Consider the following 18,716-nt stretch of genomic DNA (forward strand, 5'->3'; position numbering starts at 1 on the left):
CGGCGGGGAGGGGGAAATATCCCCCCCTCCCTCACCTGGGTCCCCCTCCTTCTGCCTCTCTTCTCCCCCCAAAAATGCGGGCAGCGGGCCGGTGGCAGTGGGCAGCGAGCAGGCGAGCGTGGAGTATACTCACGTTACTTCCGCGTATCAGCCTGGAACGCTGCGTCGCCGTCACGTGCCTCTACTGCGCCTCCAATGATTGGAGGCGCAGAAGAGGCACGTGACGGTGACGCAGCGTTCCAGGCTGATACGCGGAAGTAACGTGAGTATACTCCGCGCTCGCCTGCTCGCTGCCCACTGCCACCGGCCCGCTGCCTGCATTTTTGGGGGGAGAAGAGAGGCAGAAGGAGGGGACCCAGGTGAGGGAGGGGGGGATATTTCCCCCTCCCCGCCGCTATCCCTGCTGTCACCCCTCCTCCTAGCGCTGCTCTTCCCCTCCTTAGTCAGGTGTAGGGGGGTCGTGGCGACACCCCCCTGGCTGACTGGTACCCGGTGCGCCCCGCCCCCCTGCGCCCTTAGGTAGGAACGCTACTGGCAGAGACCTCCTCCTAGTGTTTCTAATTCTGCTGGAATTTATCATATGAACATGTACCAGTATTGGTGCTGTCTCACACCACACATCAGCTATGTATGTACTTGTATTGCTGGATGTCCTGATTGTACAGTTTTGAACGTCTCATGTACCTATGCTCCTTAACATTTGTTTTGTACTATGTACAGTACATCGCTACGGAAGATGTTGGCGCTATAGAGATAGGCAGCAGGAAGCGATGCTGGTTGAGTATTACTCACCTCTCTCCCTCTCCAGTGACGAGCAGGCATCACTGCAGCCAGCCCTGTACTGAAGCATGTACAGGGGTCCTGGCTTGATGACATCATCAACAAAGGCCGGTACATGCGTCAGCACAGGCTGGCTGCCGATGTGGAAGGACATGCACAGCAATCATCGGGGGAACATGGACAGGTGAGGTTTACCTCCAAGATCAAGGCGATCGCAGTGATCATGTGACCAGGAGTCAATTGGGAAAACAAAGAAATCCCTGAGAATCCCTCATTAGGAGATGGACTAGTCCAAAACCTGTCAGTTCTGTCAGAGTTTATCTGCTTCCTTTTTTGGCTGGAGTGATCTACCTAATGCTTAAGGTGGCCATACACTGGCCCGATTCGCGGCCGTTTCGACAGCAGATTCGATCCTGGGATCGAATCTGCTGCCAATCGTTCACGTTAAACGCACCCGCCGATCCGATTTCCTCCCGAAATCGGATCGGTCCGTCGATCGCGCCGTGCGGGAAATTACCCTCGATCGCCCGCGGGTAGGGAGCGCGTCGCTAGCGCCGGCCGATCCGATCAGGTATACATTACCTGACGCTGGCTCCCGGGCGTCTTCTCCGCATCTTCTCCGCGCTGCACCCGCTCCATCCCGGCGCTTCCTGTGTCACTCCGTGACCAGGAAGTTCAAATAGAGGGCACAGGCGGCAGCGGCGGCTCCACAGATTGTGATCGGTTTCAGGCTGAAATCGATTCACAATCTGTTTGCAGTAAAGGCAGCCATACGATCCCTCTCTGATCAGATTCGATCAGATAGGGATCTGTCAGCTGGTCGATCTAATGGCAAATCGACCAGTGTATGGCTACCTTTACTCTCTTAACTGAACCCATTGATACTTACCTACCAGCACGGGGTGTCTTGACGGTTTACTCTGGGTGGGTTCCTCTCTGAAGAACAAGTGATAAAGATGACCAATGCTGCATCAGACACAGCAGGACTGGTGACTTAGTACTGGTCCTCTGCTCGGGCTCCAGAGGCTTATTTGGCAGCTGCAATTATGGTTTACCACTTGAATAAAGTCCTATAGCCCTGAGCAGTTGTATAAGTATAGGCTGATGTCCCTGCAGGGTGATAATGACAGCTTTAGGATGATGGAATTGGGCTTTAAAACATGAAAAGCTTCCAGCATTCCAACGCCACGCAACTGATCTGCTGCTCCAGTGATAAGAGATCTCACCACCCACTGAAAAGAGAGGACCGCCTACAACCGGGAGCATGAAAAAAGAGAGCAAAGAACAATGGGCGCAGGATGAAGCCGATATAAGTCTAAATGATCAATACAGTCATGAATTGGGTGCCAAATGACAACGAAAAAATATTACAGTGGTAATTACGATGGTGAAACATTTGTAAATGTTACTGATATTTTACTACGACTAAACCTATCCCTATTCTCACACTGAAACCTCCCCCCTACAATGCCTAACCCTCAAACCCTCCCTTCCTGATGCCTATTAACCCTCAAACCCCCCCTTCCTGATGCTTAACCCTAAACCCCCCCTTCCTGGCGCCTAACTCTAAAACCCCCCTTCCTGACGCCTAACCCTAAACCCCCCCTTCCTGATACATAACCCTCAAACCCCCCTTCCTGACGCCTAACCCTAAACCCCCCCTTCCTGATACATAACCCTCAAACCCCCCTTCCTGATGCCTAACCCTAAAACCCCCCTTCTTGATGCCTAACCCTAAAACCCCCCTTCCTGGCGCTTAACCCAAAAACCCTCCCTCCTAACGCCTAACCCTAAACCCCCCTTTCTGACACCTAACCGCAAATCCCGCCTTCCTGATGCCTAACGCTCAAACCCCCCTTCCTGACGCCAAACCCTAAACCCCCCCCCCTTCCTGACGCCAAACCCTAAAACCCCCCTTCCTGGCGCCTAACCCTAACCCCCCCCCTTCCTGACGCCTAACCCTAACCCCGCCCCTTCCTGACGCCTAACCCTAAACCCCCCCCCTTCCTGACGCCTAACCCTAAACCCCCCCTCTTCCTGACGCCTAACCCTAAACCCCCCCCCCCTTCCTGACGCCAAACCCTAAAACCCCCCTTCCTGGCGCCTAACCCTTACCCCCCCCCTTCCTGACGCCTAACCCTAAACCCCCCCCCTTCCTGACGCCTAACCCTAAACCCCCCCCCTTCCTGGCGCCTAACCCTAACCCCCCCCTTCCTGACGCCTAACCCTAACCCCCCCCCTTCCTGGCGCCTAACCCTAAACCCCCCCCTTCCTGACGCCTAACCCTAAACCCCCCCCCCCTTCCTGGCGCCTAACCCTAAAACCCCCCTTCCCTTATACCTAACCCGAAAAAAACTCTTCCTGATGCCTAACCCTAAACTCTAAACCCTGTGCCCTATTTATCTGGCACCCAAATTTCTGCTTTTAACACCCAATAAGCCAATATTTGCATTAGTCCCTAGGACGGCGTCTATTAGCCGCAGGCGCCCAAATTTCCTCCTTCCCACCCCACAGATACCCTTAAAGGAGAAGCATGTGCAACCCATGTCTGCCAGATTGAGCCCAATGCAACCTAAGTCAGCCACTCAAACTCTACCATATGTCATACAAACAACAAACAATCTCTTTAGACAAAACAGGAAGTGGAAATAACACATGATCAATTAATGAGTCAAAGGACCGTACCTGTGATATGGAACCAGCACTGACTGTACATGGGCTCGGTACTGATCAGGCCCAACATATGGTTTACAGGATCCGTTTCCATGACTTGGAAGGTAAACTGAGGTTCATCAAAGGCCAGCGGCTCGTCAGAAGGTCCGGGGTTGTGGATCCACTGGATGTGCAGCCGTACGGTGGAGGATCGAGAGGGGCTGCCGCCATCTGTAGCTTTCACCTGCAGCCATAATGTAGTTATTGAGTCAAGACTTCAGAATGGATTATTTAGTTTGTCTTAGATTTAGAGCTCACATGAGACAAGACAAAACACAGAACATTTATATAGTGCTTTTCTGCTTGCGGACTCAATTCACCAGAGCTGCAGCCACTAGGGGGAGCTCTATAGGCAGTAAAAGTCTTAGGTAGTCTTGCCCAAGGTCTCCTACTGAATAGGTGCTGGCTTGCTGAACAGGAATTGGATCCGAATATCTATATTCACAGTAAATCACAGTTTCGTAATACAAACTCGGAATATACAAAATTGTGGATTTGCTCAGGGATCCATGCAAGCTTTCGGAATTTTGGCGGATTCTGAATTCTGCAATTATGACCATCCCTACCTGCAGCAAACAGCCACATCGCTAACTGTACTTCAGAGGAGCTCACAATCTAATCCCTCCCATAGTAGCAGTACCAAAATCTAAAGCCAATTTTGTGAGGAACCAACCAGCTTATTGTATTGGAATTTTTTTGAAGGGGGAATTGTGGGAAGAAACCCCCACAAGCAAAGGAAGAACATACGAATATACAATTGTGGAGGCGAGTTTCTCTATGCCGTTGTCGGCCTCCTTGCATCCTCATCCTGTTTCGGCACAATAACTTTTCAATGCTTACCGTTAATATGGAGTAATCTCCAGCAGGAAATGCTGCAGAGGAGGAGATGACGCCAGTGGTTGGGTCAATGGAGAAGACCTCTCCCTCCTGCTCAGTGACACTGTATGTAACCTCTCCATTTACTCCCTTATCTCTGTCCATGGCGATCAGCCGGTATACAGGGGAAGGTTCTTTGGAGGAGGCTCTTTGTGGGAGGAGGACAGTGAAGAGTTTTTGGGAGAACATTGGAGTATTGTCATTGACGTCCAACACCTGGATGACGAGACGAGAGACGGACTGCAGAGGAGGCGTGCCATTATCTGACACCGTCACCTGTGGGCGGGACAAGAAGTGAGCCATAGATCTCAGCAAATAATGGGGCGTGTGCGCAAAACTTCAGTAAAGGTGATGTGTGCAGTAGTGTTGCTGGCATATTTTCATGGTGAAATTGCTAGTTTCGATAAACATTTTTTGCGTAAATACATTGTATTTTCATGATAAGGTCAAAGAAAAAGCGGATACAGAAGAAACTGCAAATTTCCACAGAAACTGTAGACGCGACTATTCATTCACAAATATATGAACTGCAGATGTGTAGATGTACACGGTGCTCGCAAAAGTTAAAATGGCAAAAACAGCGGAAAAATGCAACACCATAGCGGTCCTTCAAAGTAAACCTGCAACTTTTAGAAAAAGAAAAGTCTGATACCTACCTCAGTCTTCCTCGAGACCACTGATCCAGCACCGGGACCTTCTGGAAGCTCGTGGGCGTGGTCCCATCTGTGATCGTGCATGGCTGCATGGTGCAGGATGGCTTGCGCCTGCGCAGTGGCATAGAGCTTTTTGTGCTCAGCAGAGAAAGGTTGACCGGCTCTGTGCTACTCTGCAGGTGCGAGTCATTTGGCCTGTGTGGTGCGGCCATGTTCCCGTCAACAAGCCCTTGTCAAGGAGCTTCAGGGAGTCATGGTGCTGGAAGGTGGAGGGGGTTGGGGGAAGAGTCTGGATCATCCAAAGGCTGCCTTCTACTAAAGGTGAGTGTCTAACTTTTGCATTTTCTACGGTCACATGTACCCTTTAAGGAGAAAAAACAACACTTTTATCTCACATCAGCCTGTATTCTGCATACATAATATGCAAGACCTAATGTCTCTGCATCCTTATATGACAGATTTACTCACAAGACTTGTAGATCAGGTCTGGTCATTGCTCTGTGTTGTCCTTCCTGTTCCTGTCTATACTGTTTGCTTTGTACACTATACACCAGCTGTCATATCTCTGCATCCCCGTGTGACAAATTTACTCACATGACTTGTAGATCAGGTCTGATCATTGCTCTGTACTGTCGTTCCTGTCTATACTGTATACTGTGTACACTGTACACCAGCTGTGATATCTCTGCATCCCTGCATGACAGCTTTACTCACATGGCTTGTAGATCAGGTCTAATCATTGCTCTGTGCTGTCCTTCCTGTTCCTGTCTATACTGTATACGGTATACACTGTACACCAGCTGTAATATCTGCATCCCTGTGTGACAGCTTTACTCACATGACTTGTAGATCAGGTCTGAGCATTGCTCTGTGCTGTCCTTCCTGTTCCTGTCTATACTGTATACACTGTACACCAGCTCTGATATCTCTGTATCCCTGTGTGACAGCTTTACTCACATGACTTGTAGATCAGGTCTGAGCATTGCTCCGTGCTGTCCCTCCTGTTCCTGTCTATACTGTATACACTGTACACCAGCTCTGATATCTCTGCATCCCTGTGTGACAGCTTTACCCACATGACTTGTAGATCAGGTCTGATCATTGTTCTGTGCTGTCCTGCCTGCTCCTGTCTATAATGTATACACTGTACACCAGCTCTGATATCTCTGCATCCCTGTGTGACAGCTTTACTCATATGCCTTGTAGATCAGGTCTGGTCATTGCTCTGTGCTGCCCTTCCTGTTCCTGTGAAATCTCCACCTGCTTCCTGCACCAGACAGGAAAAGATGTGATGTGCAGTAAGCAATGGCCAGACCTGACTATGGATGCAGATATGTAATTAAAAAAACAAACAAACCAAGAACAAACAACTGGCAGTGTGCAGAGATAATCAAACTGGTATGCACAGCATACAGGCTGAGTGGGGAGATTTGTTTATCAACAGAAGGACAGGTGACCCTCATGTCTCTGCAGGGAAGCAAACCATTTGATGAATCATGAGTGCATTATAGTTCAGGGAGCAACTGGAAATTGATTTAAAGTGAACAAGGTTATTTTTGAAAATATTCTGATGAGATAAACAATTATATTTATCCGCCTACTCCTAATAATGACTCTTTTAAGTATCCAAGGGTTTTCTTTATATTTAAACATTTATACAGGAGGATGAATGTTTTACTGTCTGTAATCAGTGGCAGCCTATTAAGTGTCCCAGAGTTAGAAAAATGTCAGTAGTTCATGTAGTTTATCTCTCCCTGCCCTCAGAAGTTGTATTCTGCCAGGAAAACTTTTATGGCTGTAATTTGCTTATCAGGGATGTTTACTATATTCCCCACAAGGTACCGACAATTCAGGGAAACAGCAATTCAGGGAATGATGCTGTACAGACACATCTCTAGCCTTGAGGCTAGCGATGTGTTCTGTTGCTATGGAGGGGTCGGAGGGGTTGGAGGGGTGACGATTGGCAGACGAAGGAGTGGATTCAGTCGGTCGGCGGGGCTTGAAGATATCATTGCGATCGTTGGTCTCTGGGTCGTTATGGATCTGACAGGACAGATCCTTAATGATGTCTGATGCCCGAGCAAGATTGATGAGTGGGGGCTGAACGCACAAAGCAATCGTTGTCTGAAATGGTCGTTATCGCACGTTTCAGCCGATGGTTATCGCATGTGTGTACTTATCTTACAGGACTACTGCAGGGGGCAAACGAGAAAAAGATTTGAACGTACCTGGGGCTTCTAATGGTCCCCCGCTGACGTTCTGTGTTTGCATCGCCACTCGCCGATGCTCCGATCTCCACCGACGAAATTTGCCACTGCGGCCTTCTCCTCGCTCCCGCTGATGTCACAGTACGGCCTGTGCCTGGGCAGTACGCTCCCGGGGACATCAGTGGGAGCGAAGACAAGGCCACGCAGGCGCAGTACGGCCTGTTGATGTCTCCAGGAGCGAAGACAAGGCCGCGCAGGCGCAGTACGGCCTCGATGTCTCCAGGAGCGAAGACAATGCCACGCAGGCGCAGTACGGCCTGTTGATGTCTCCAGGAGCAAAGACAATGCCACGCAGGCGCAGTACGGCCTGTTGATGTCTCCAGGAGCAAAGACAATGCCACGCAGGCGCAGTACGGCCTGTTGATGTCTCCAGGAGCGAAGACAAGGCCGCGCAGGTGCAGTACGGCCTGTTGATGTCTCCAGGAGCGAAGACAAGGCCGCGCAGGCGCAGTACGGTCTGTCGATTTTAGGAGGCACCCACCCCCCCTCCAATCAGTCCTCATAGGTGACACTGAAGTTTCTAAGGTATCATCTGTGTGCTTCCTTGGCACAACCCTCACCAGCGACCTGAAATGGGGGCAGAACACTAGCAAAATTCAAAAGAAATCACAGCAGAGGATGTTCTTCCTGCGTCAGCTGAAAAAATTTGGCATACCACGGGAGCTGCTGATCAGCTTCTATACTGCAACCATTGAATCCATCCTTTGTTCTTCAATCATTGTCTGGTACGCTGGCGCGACGGCTAGGGACAGGTATAAGCTGCAGAGAGTCATCACTGATGCGGAGAGAATCATAGGATCTCCGCTGCCAGCTCTCGATCTCCTCCATGCTGCTAGGATGAAGACAAGGGCCACCAGGATCTCTCTCGATCCCTCCCACCCTGGCAGTCGCTACTTTGATCTTCTCCCGTCGGGTCGCTGCTATAGAACTATCCCATCCAAAACCACCAGGCGCAGGAACTCCTTCTTCCATCAAGCGGTCCTGATGCTAAACTAGGGAAGTACTCACTTCAGGTCAAGAACCCTCTTACTGAGCCTCACTCCACCCGGGACAATAAGTCCACGCAGCCAGCTCTCCGATACCTACTGAACTTAATGACTCTACGCAGGCCTCCCAGGCCACGCAGCCAGCTTATTGAGCTTTATTGACACTTTTTATAAACTCTTTGATCTAAATGACTCTACGCAAGCCTCCCAGGCCTGCTCACACTGTCGATATTGTCTATATACTTTTGTACACTTGTAATATCTTGTCACATCTGCCTGTGTTTATGTCTATATACTTTTTGTGTTTATGTTTGCCTGTTTTTGAACTTGCCTATGCCATGTGAACCACAAATAATTCCGCGTACGACTCCCATCGCACTTGGCGAATAAAACTGATTCTGATTCTGATGTCTCCAGGAGCAAAGACAAGGCCGCGCAGGCGCAGTACGGCCTGTTGATGTCTCCAGGAGCAAAGACAAGGCCGCGCAGGCGCAGTACGGCCTGTTGATGTCTCCAGGAGCAAAGACAAGGCCGCGCAGGCGCAGTACGGCTTGTTGATGTCTCCAGGAGCAAAGACAAGGCCGTTCAGGCACAGTATGGCCTGTTGATGTCTCCAGGAGCATCAGCGAGTGGCTGCGCGGGCACAAGACGTCTGCGGGGGAGCATTAGAAACCCCAGGTAAGTTCATCTCTTTTTCTCCTTTGCCACCTACAGTAATCCAATCCTTGCAGCTGGGATAGATCGCCACCCAGTGGAGAAGATGATGTCCTGTATACCTTTGGAAAACAGTGATGAGTTTTGCAGAGCGCTGCTGAACTAGTCAGCACTAGCCCTGCCGTATGCTTGATTTTTAGTAGGGCTTCAATATATATGTCTGAGTACACTTACATGTAACGAGGATGACGGTAGTTGGCAGACGGCCTCAATCAAGCAAGCCATTTACAGGGGATAGATACGGGAAACTAATATTGTATAGAGGGCTCCCTGGGAAATGTAACACAAGATGTCCTCTATAATTAGGTTCTTACATATTACTGAAAGATTAGCCTTCGCTTTAAGCAGTGCCCAGATTGCGAGAAATCACGGAATTCGATATTCCTCCATTACATCAAAGCGTTTCCTTCTCTCTCCCCGCAGCTCACACACACACTGAACTCCCAGAATAGCCGACATACCTCCAGGATGTGCTCCTCCTTGTTTTCTCGATCCAGAGATTTCTCGGATGTGGAGATCAGGCCTGGACAAAGAAACACAACATTCTATATTAATGGATCATCAAACCACCACCACTTAATGACATTAGAAGCTGATCCTAGCGACAAATCAACTGACCCTGCACTGCAAGCATTCCAATATAATCATAAATGTCTCTGCTGTAATACATCTCATCCAGCCTGGCTCTATTCTGCTACATTGCTGGGGAGAGGGAAGCTTGTTATCGCCCCTCTCTCATTCCGGCTCTTCACTGATTGGCTGAGGGCAGTTCAGTGTGACACGAGGCTGAGAAGGGAAATACACCTCAGAGGCAGTGAAGATGGAAAATGCCTGGAATAGTTCTCTTTATTTACTATATAAAATTTACTTAAATCAAAATGGTGACACAGTACAGTACATCTGTTATGGAAATAGAACAAGTATTTATCTACTTATATATGTTTTTTCCTGGGATAGTATGGCTGTTCCTGCTGCTTTAAGGTGCCCACTAGCAGTACATTCTACCGGAAGATAGACTGTATGATCGATCGGATTGAGTACTCGTAATAGTGCCAATCAATGATGAATGATCGTTTTATCAATAATTTCGTCAATCCAATTATTTTAGTCTGATTGGATTGCTTATCATTTTCTCCTCTGTTGGTTGGCCCGAGCGTTCCTTTTCAATTGATTACAACGATCGGATTGGTCACTCAGTAGTTAGAGAACTGGATAGGAAACCGCCTCGGGACCATGTGTGTAAGAATCTATGCCGCACTTCATCTCTGATCCGGCATAAATACTGCGCCATCGGTTTTTCGCAGTCCTGAACTAGTCGTTACCTTGCACGGCCACTGAATATGCTGTCATGTGACAGCCAAACTTCTTCCTATCAGTTTCATTGCCTCCTTACCAGGTGACCACTGTGAGCCAATCAGAGGGGTCATAAACGGCAAAATGAAAAGAATGCACCTTTACAATGCATTATGTTATGGGACCTCCATTCACTTCAGAGAAATGTACATCTTAAGGTGCCCATTAACAGTACAATCTCCTGAACAATTAACCATACGATCAAATTGTGTGCCGTTAGTCGGGCCAATCAACGACGAACAATCGTTATATCGATCCAATTTTCTGAACAATTCTTTCCCTTTTAGTCAGACTCCAGGAGGGCTCAAACGATTGTTTCCAATCGATCCCAACTATAAGATCAGACGGTCGACCGTTCGAGCAATTGGATTGTTAAAGAACAAGCGACACCCATTCTAACCTAGAAATAAAAACCACATATATAAGTAGGTAAATACTACTTCTACTTACATAACAGATGTATTGTGCTATCCACGTAATGATTCCTGTGAATTTTATAAAGGAATAGCAGAAAATCCTATTCTAGGCAGTGGCCATCTTGCCACGCTAATGCTGACATCATATCCTCCCTGACTCTTGTTTCCCCCCCTCCCTTCTCTTGCTCATTGTGTATTCATTAGCTGCCCTCCTCCCAGAGTCTTCAGACACTCCCACTGAGGTGTATACTAGGAACTGCACTGTCTTTTTTATTTACACATCCAATCACAGAGTCACCTCAGCCTTGCTTATAAACACAAGTAATCAGAGGGTGTTTCTGATAAGCAGCTAGGCAGGGAAATAAATGGAAGAGGAGGAATATATTATAGATAAAAAGAACTCCCAGCATTCAACTCTTTGGCACTGTTTGGCACTCTGGCCAGTGCTCCTAAAGTATGTGAGATCTACAAACCATAACAGCAGAAAAAGTTTTGCAAGTTTTGAATGCAGGATTAGCATCTTTATCACTTAATACACTCAGACCAGTTGCTGTTGAAATTTGATTTTTATGGTGACAGTACCACTTCAATGGGAATAATTATATACTGTATGCATGTATGCATTGGAATTATGCAGTGAATACAGATAGCAATAATGATCCACTTAAGTTTTTAGCCCATTTTAAAATGGAAGCATCGCCAAATTTACAAATGTATCTAAAATAACTTTCACCTTTCCAAAAAGTAAAAAAAAAAGTCCTAAGACCCATATCTGAGTGTATGCGAGTGTATGCGAGTGTGTGTGAGTGTGAGCGTGTGTGTGTGTGTGTGAGTGTGAGCGTGTGTGTGAGTGTGTGTGAGTGTGTGAGTGTGTGTGAGTGTATGAGTGTGAGTGTATGAGTGTGAGTGTATGTGAGTATATCTGTGAGAGCAGGTTCTCAGTAATCGATTTCTCTCCTCCGGTTGTTAGTGTCCTTAGTTCGGCCAGTGCTGCAGAGCATGCTGGGATTGGGCAGGACTTAGGTTCTCACCCCCAGGGGGTACTTAGGCGGAGCTCAAGGATACTTGAACGTGTCAGAATCAATCAACTTTATTAACATGGTGGAGATTTAAAACTGATAAATAATTTCTAAACAAACCTGAATTAGCATTAGAAGACGTTGGTGGTCCAAACAAAGCAGGTAGAAAGGGCACCTGAGCCATAGGCGGCAATGTTAAAAGCCGCAAAAAAAACCCCGGCAATAACGGTCATTTGGACACCGGAGGCGCATGATAGGATAGCAGGCTCAGGCGGCGATCGGTGTGCAAATTGCAGCTATAAATAGCGCGGGCGTGAAGTGGGGAGGGGGTCTTTAGGGTTAGGCACCAGCAGGGGGGAGGGCCTTTAGTGTTGGGCGTGGGGGGAGGTTAAGCATCCCCAGATGGCTTTTAGGGCTAGGCAGCGCAAGGGTGAACTAAGTGTTAGGCTCCACAGGAGGGGGGTTGGATGGTTAGGGTTAGGCACCACCAGGAGGTTCAGTTAGGGTTGGGTATCGAGAGCAGGGGCTCGTGTTAGCATAAAATTAGGTTACATTGGTACCTGGGCCTAATTTGTTCCAGAAACATCATGCTTGGAATTCAATGCACTCTTATATCAAAGTGAATTTCCCCATAAAGATAAATGGAAACTCAAATGGTTCAAAGCAAGAGCAGTATCCACCACACCACCATGCCAGCCATTGGCCATTTTTGAAACTCCATGGTTATGGCTTTGATACCAGGCCGGGGAGTTATATCTGGGCTTCTGTACACCAGCCAGTTCTTTCTATACACACAGGTACATTTCAAAGTCCTGAAAAGACACAGCTGTGTGGGAGGAGAGCTTTGCGCCCGGAGCGTTGGTGGTGAATTGCAGTTCGGCATTGTCTGAGCCGCACTCGTGTTGGGACAGGTAGAGGAAGGATCAGCTGAGCATTGTTAGTTGTTCTGCAGAACCTTTCAGCAGAGGTTGCTGGTCTGTTTCTCGGTGTGAAAGAAAGCCAGGAATTCCAGGGCCTAACCTACTTCAGGCAGCAGAGGCCATCAATGCCAAGTCCCTATGGTATATTGTTTACAAACGCAAATAAAAGGAGTCTGTGGATGCCCTGTGCCGGCAAGCAGGGACCAGGCTTGGCTAACCCCAAAGAAGCTGCTCTTCACAGACAATAAAGGAGGCCTCTTGGCTGAGGTTCAGCGTAGCTTCCAGACTTCACCTTATTAAAACATTTACTTAATGCATCTGGAGGGAAGTATTTTCAGCGTGTAACCTCTTGCCTGCCCCCGTAGCCTCGGATTTTGGACTAGCGTTCAGTATTTCGTCAATGTAAACTCCTGCTAATCTCCTCACAATGATCTGCCCAAAAGTATGCCTGTCAAATATATTAGATGTACACTATTATTATTCTTATGAGTTTATATAACACTGTCGTCTCATTTATGCTAGTGATGGCCTAGAAGAAAAAAACTGGCTTCAACTAGACACATTTCTGTGTGCTAGTAGAATACATTGAGCTTGATTCACAAAACGGTGCCAACTCGAAGTGCCGCTCGCGGTCTTTTCCACGCGCAAAGACCCGCGATTGTGCGATCACGGACATTTGGGCGCGATAACGTGGACTTTTGCGCGCGATCGGGCAGGCGATCTCGTGCAAAAGTCCACATTATCGCGTGAAAATGGGGCTTTTCACGCGGAAAAAAACGCAAGCAGCACTTCGCGTGCTAACTGTTTAGCATGCCCGTGCTAACAATTAGCACCGTTTTATGACTCAAGCCCATAGAAGGTATTGCGGCAATGCTGCATGAGTTGGGTGCCGGGTGGGCTGCAATTTACATTACTGATATTTTACTATGTATTGTGAGGGTCACCAAAGGGAGGCAAGGGAGGGGAGGGAACATTGGGGGGCCCCATCAAGGTTTTACTGGTGGGCCCCCATGAATTGTAGTTACATCACTGGCTATAGGTAAGTGTTAGGTAGGTGGGAGAAGGTTAGTGTGAGAGTTACATTAGTTACACTGGGGCAGGGCTGGATTTACATCACAGGAAGTCCTGGCACCCTAGACTCCACCTTCCATGAACCTACAAACCCCCGCTGAACATGGCTGCAAGTGTGCTGGCTGGCCCAGCTGTCACTTCTCCCTCACTTCCCTTGCCCATCATAGGCAGCTACAGGTTCCCCTTAAAACTGAGGATAGCTGTGGCTACTTAGGCTAATACTAAAAAGCTAAAGGTGCCCCAACTGAAGAAAGATCTGGTCAGTGGACTGCCGAAACCTGGATGAGCATGGATCAGTGAATAATGGCGCACAGCGCCTATGCATAAAAATGGCCCCGCATTCAAATGATACGCTTATCACTATTTATCGTTAGTACTGCATAATAATGGCGCACAGGGAAAAAAGAAGAAAAATGGCGCATAGTAACGTTATTTATCAATAGCACCCTACATAAGCCAAACTGAAGACGTTATTTAACTGCAAAACGGTGAATGGATTTAATACAACACTGTCAAGGTTAGGGTTAGGCACCACCAGGGCGGGTCTTGGGGTTAGGCACCACCAGGAGGGTCTTAGAGTTAGGCACCACCAGGGGGGTGCTTAGGGTTAGGCACCACCAGGAGGGTCTTAGAGTTAGGCACCACCAGGGGGGTGCTTAGGGTTAGGCACCACCAGGGAGGTCTTAGGGTTAGGCACCACCAGGGGGGTGGTTAGGGTTAGGCACCACCAGGGGGGTGGTTAGGGTTAGGCACCACCAGAGAGGTGGTTAGGGTTAGGCACCACCAGGGGGGTCTTAGGGTTAGGCACCACCAGGGGGTGGTTAGGGTTAGGCACCACCATGGGGTGGTTAGGGTTAGGCACCACCATGGGGTGGTTAGGGTTAGGCGCCACCGGGGTGGTTAGGGTTAGGCACCACCAGAGGGGTCTTAGGGTTAGGCACCAACAGGGGGTGGTTAGGGTTAGGCACCACCAGGGGGGTGGTTAGGGTTAGGCACCAACAGGGGGGGGTCTAGGGGTTAGGGATAGGTACAGAGAGGGTTCTGTGTGTTAACGCTAAATAACAATAAGGCTTTAACGTTAAATAGCGATAAGCGACAAACGGATTAGCGGCAACACCGTGCGCCATTATTCACAGGCACCATTTTCAGATGGATCCGGATGAGCAACCTCACATTTAAACTCTGTTTAAGACTCTGCATAGGTAAAGCAGGAGGGAGGCACTTAGGGAGGGGAGTGAGCCGCCTTTCTACCATCAGGTGCCTGTAGGCACGTGCCTACGGTGCCTCATGATAAATCCGGTCTTGGTGGGGGGGAGGGGCTTAGTTAGTGTTACATAGGTAGGGGGGAGGTAAGTGGTAGGAGTAGGTGGGAGGAGGTTAGTGTGAGAGTTAGATTCATAGTTACATGGGGGAGGAGCTTAGATACGCAGGTAGGTAAGCCCCATTGAAGTTTTGTTAGGAGGGTACCATCATTTCTGGCCAGACCCTCCTCCTACATTAAACACTGCAATTATGAGAAATCATAGACAGCAGCTACAATGTGACAATGATACAGCCGTATAACAAAGGGACAAAGTCACAAGTCGCACAGTTGCTAATTGCGACGATAACCCCATAATGATCAGTAATCCATCAATAACTACCACCCAAGACAAAGAGCTCTGTGAAAGGCCGGACTGCTGTCTTCTGTAGCCCATTGTTTGCAGCTTTATATCTGCGACACGTTTTAGGCCAGCGCCGTTCTCTAGGGCTCCTCACCCCGATGCATAATTGAGGGAGTTGGCAGCTAAGCTGTGTGTTGTAGAAACAAATGCCGGAGGATTTGTGTGAGATGGAGAGGCTGACGACAGGCCGGGTCTTGTCTCTTTCATGCTGAGGTTACACTCCGCACCTAACAGTCAGCTCAGTGTACTCAGAGGCCACGCTACAGCGACACAAGACATTGTTGTGTCTGAGCTTCTCAGGCCCATGCTGGGGGTTTACATTGGCTGCTCTTGGTTCTTCTTCAGTTGTTTTCTGCCTCCCACAATCTGATGTTTTTAGGTTGGGTGAGATCATGGTGAGTGTCGGAAGGGCAGTAATCTGTCACAGGAGGGTCTGGGGTAACATTTTGCCACCAAGCGGAGGTCAAGGACCTCTACAGAAGCTCTCCTCAGTCGCTCTCCCCTGTACACCTTCTCACTAGTTTTTCAGATACCAACTCAACCTTCTTCTGTCCTCCAGATTCACCTCTTCACATTCACATATACAAGATTTTTCGCAAGTCTCACCCCTCCACTGGAATGCCCTTCCAAAACACATCCGTTACTCTCCAACCTTAGATATCTTTAAGTGCCCCCTCAAAACTCACTTTTTCTGACAAGCCGGCTCCCGCTGCCCTCCCCGCTTCTCCCACATGTCACCCACATGTGAGTGACATGTGGGTGACAGATGTGGGCGGAGTGGACAGCGGGAGCCGGCGGGGACTTAGCGTCCTGCAAGGACGCGTAAGTGTATGCGGCGGCTGAGCGGCGAGTGACGTCGGGTGCGGCGTAGTTACAATGTAACAAAGTTGTTACATTGTAATAACTTTGCTACATTGTAACTGATAGAACATTTCCGAGGCTATTGCGAGGGATCATTTATTTAAAGGGACAGGTAAGTATTAATGGTTAATTAAAAATATTAAAGGACTTTTTTCGTGGTTATGTTTTTTGTTCAATTAAAATACTTTTTCTAAGCGTTTGTGTGTTTATTTACTTTTAACTCTTAAAGAAAATGGGTAAGGGGTACAAGTACCCCTTTACTCATTTCTCCTGGGAGGGGGGGTGGGCATCTGGGGGACCTCTTTTTAAAGGTAACCACATGCCTTGATAAAGGGGGACCCTGTGTGGCCCCGAAACAATTGTTGGTGATTGTGTGGAAACTGGCACAATAAATATATGTGCGTTGAAATTTGGTGTGCTGATGATTGCTACTACTTGTACTCTTTTTAAAGGGGACTCCCAGGTGCCACCATGAACCCCCCCCCCCCCCCAGGAAATCGCGGCCTCCACCTCCACCGCCCATCGGAGGTGGAGAAGAGCCCCTTGTCCTTGGATTGGACAAGGGCTCGGAGGGGGAGGGGAAAGCTTGGCTGCCCCTCCCCTTCCGAGACCCCCCAATCCATGGACCATGTGGGCTGGTATAGTCAGGGTGCGGAGCCCCACACGGTCGGTGCTCCGCATTCTGGCTATACCAGCCTGCATGGGGGACAAGGGGTTAAAGAGGTCTGGGAGGGGGGACCTCACGTCGTTTTTTTTTTATATTTCCCACACTCAGAACGAAGTAAGTAAAACTCTTCCCCCTTGGGGGAATCTATGAAAATAATACACTATTATTACCTGTGCAAAAAAAAAAAAACTGACATTTTCCGCATTTGAAAGACATTTTTCACCTTGAAACTTAAAAATCGATTTTCTCAAAAACTATAAGGTCTTTTTGAAAAAAAAAATTTCCTCTTATTCCCACTGATCCCCTTAATATATCCTGTGAATTTGGTGTTCCTAAATTTTAAGCAGGCTTTGCTATTAACCGTTAAAGTCGGCGGGTTTTTAAATGTATACAGTTTTCCTTTGAAACTTTAAAATCGATTTTCTGAAAAACTATAAGGTCTTTTTGAAAAAAAAAAATTTCCTCTTATTCCTTCTGATCTCCTTAATATATTCTCCAAATTTTAAAGGCTCTTAGCATTTAAGGGGGGCTTTGCTATTAACCCTTAAAGTCTGCGGCTTTTTTATATTATACGGGAGCGTAATATTACGCGATTACGGCAGACTGTGTAATTTCAATAGGAGTTTACGGTCTTACGCGTAATTTGTTACGCGTAATAACGTAACTTACGGTCTACGCGTAATTAATTACGTGTAATACCGTAACCTTACACGTAACGCTTACGGTGCATTTGCAGTGAATTACGATGCGTAATTACGCTAATGCGTAATTTCGTCCCAGCACTAACTGCCGCCGATTCCTCTTGTGCGCCTATTGCTACACTACTGACTTGCATTACTTACTTGACTGCCTTCTTAGATACAAGCTTGCCCACGCCTGCACAGTAGCATGGTCAGGGCCCGTTTCCACTAAGTACAGATTTGCAGCGTTTCTCGGATTGCGAGCTGCAAGGGAAAACGCTGATGATCTTTGTAGTGACTTCCTGTCCAGATCGCACTTCAGTGTGAATCCGGACAGTATGCTGTGTGGCACGGCTAACGATGTGGGCTGCGGCTGCACAGAACAGGAGCCGCGACCAAAACAGAAACGACCGCAGCTCCCAGTGGGAATACGCCCTAAACTGGCTTCATTGTGTGTAATACTTGCCTGATTAATTACTGAACAGGCAGAGCCGAGATTCGAACTCTGACACAGGAGACCAGGGTTCGAATCTCGGCTCTGCCTGTTCAGTAAGCCAGCACTAATTCAGTAGGAGACCTTTGGCAAGTCTCCCTTACACTGCTACTGCCAATAGAGCGCGCCCTAGTGGCTGCAGCTCTGGCGCTTTGAGTCCGCAAGGAGAAAAGCGCAATATAAATGTTATTTGTCTTGTCTTGTCTTGTCTTGTGATGATAAGATCTGTAAACGCTGTGCAGGGGCTGATGGTGACTCATTTTGTAGTGTAAACAATGGTAATGCTAATAAGATGGTATATGAGAACAGAAGCAACATCATTTAAGGAGCCCATACACTGGCAGATAGCCAGCAGATTCGAGCATCAGACAGATGCCTCTATGATCGAATCTGATCAGACAGAGATCTATTCCTGTGTAGTGCACACAGATTTCATGCTGAAATCTATTGGAAATCTGAGCATTCGCCTTCGCCTACTAGCATATCTCCCGACTTTTTGAGAAAGGAAAGAGGGACACTTAAGCCACGCCCCTGACACACCCCATAACCACGCCCCTAACACATCCCTATTCAGGTTTCTTGCA

The 18,716-nt window shown here is 48.2% G+C and overlaps 1 protein-coding gene across 1 annotated transcript in view; it reads right to left on the bottom strand.

Annotated features, from left to right (window-relative positions):
* Nucleotides 1-18,716, bottom strand: part of FAT2 (FAT atypical cadherin 2) — a 208,769-nt gene that overhangs the window by 94,978 nt on the left and 95,075 nt on the right. Inside the window, exons 4-6 of the mRNA XM_068278392.1 lie at nt 9,450-9,511; nt 4,333-4,644; nt 3,466-3,676 (exon numbers count right to left, since the gene is read on the bottom strand). Coding sequence (XP_068134493.1) covers nt 3,466-3,676; nt 4,333-4,644; nt 9,450-9,511 — 585 coding nt within the window. The remainder of the gene's footprint in view (nt 1-3,465; nt 3,677-4,332; nt 4,645-9,449; nt 9,512-18,716) is intronic.

The sequence above is a fragment of the Hyperolius riggenbachi genome, chromosome 3 (genome assembly GCF_040937935.1).
Source record: "Hyperolius riggenbachi isolate aHypRig1 chromosome 3, aHypRig1.pri, whole genome shotgun sequence".
Classification (NCBI taxonomy): domain Eukaryota; kingdom Metazoa; phylum Chordata; class Amphibia; order Anura; family Hyperoliidae; genus Hyperolius; species Hyperolius riggenbachi.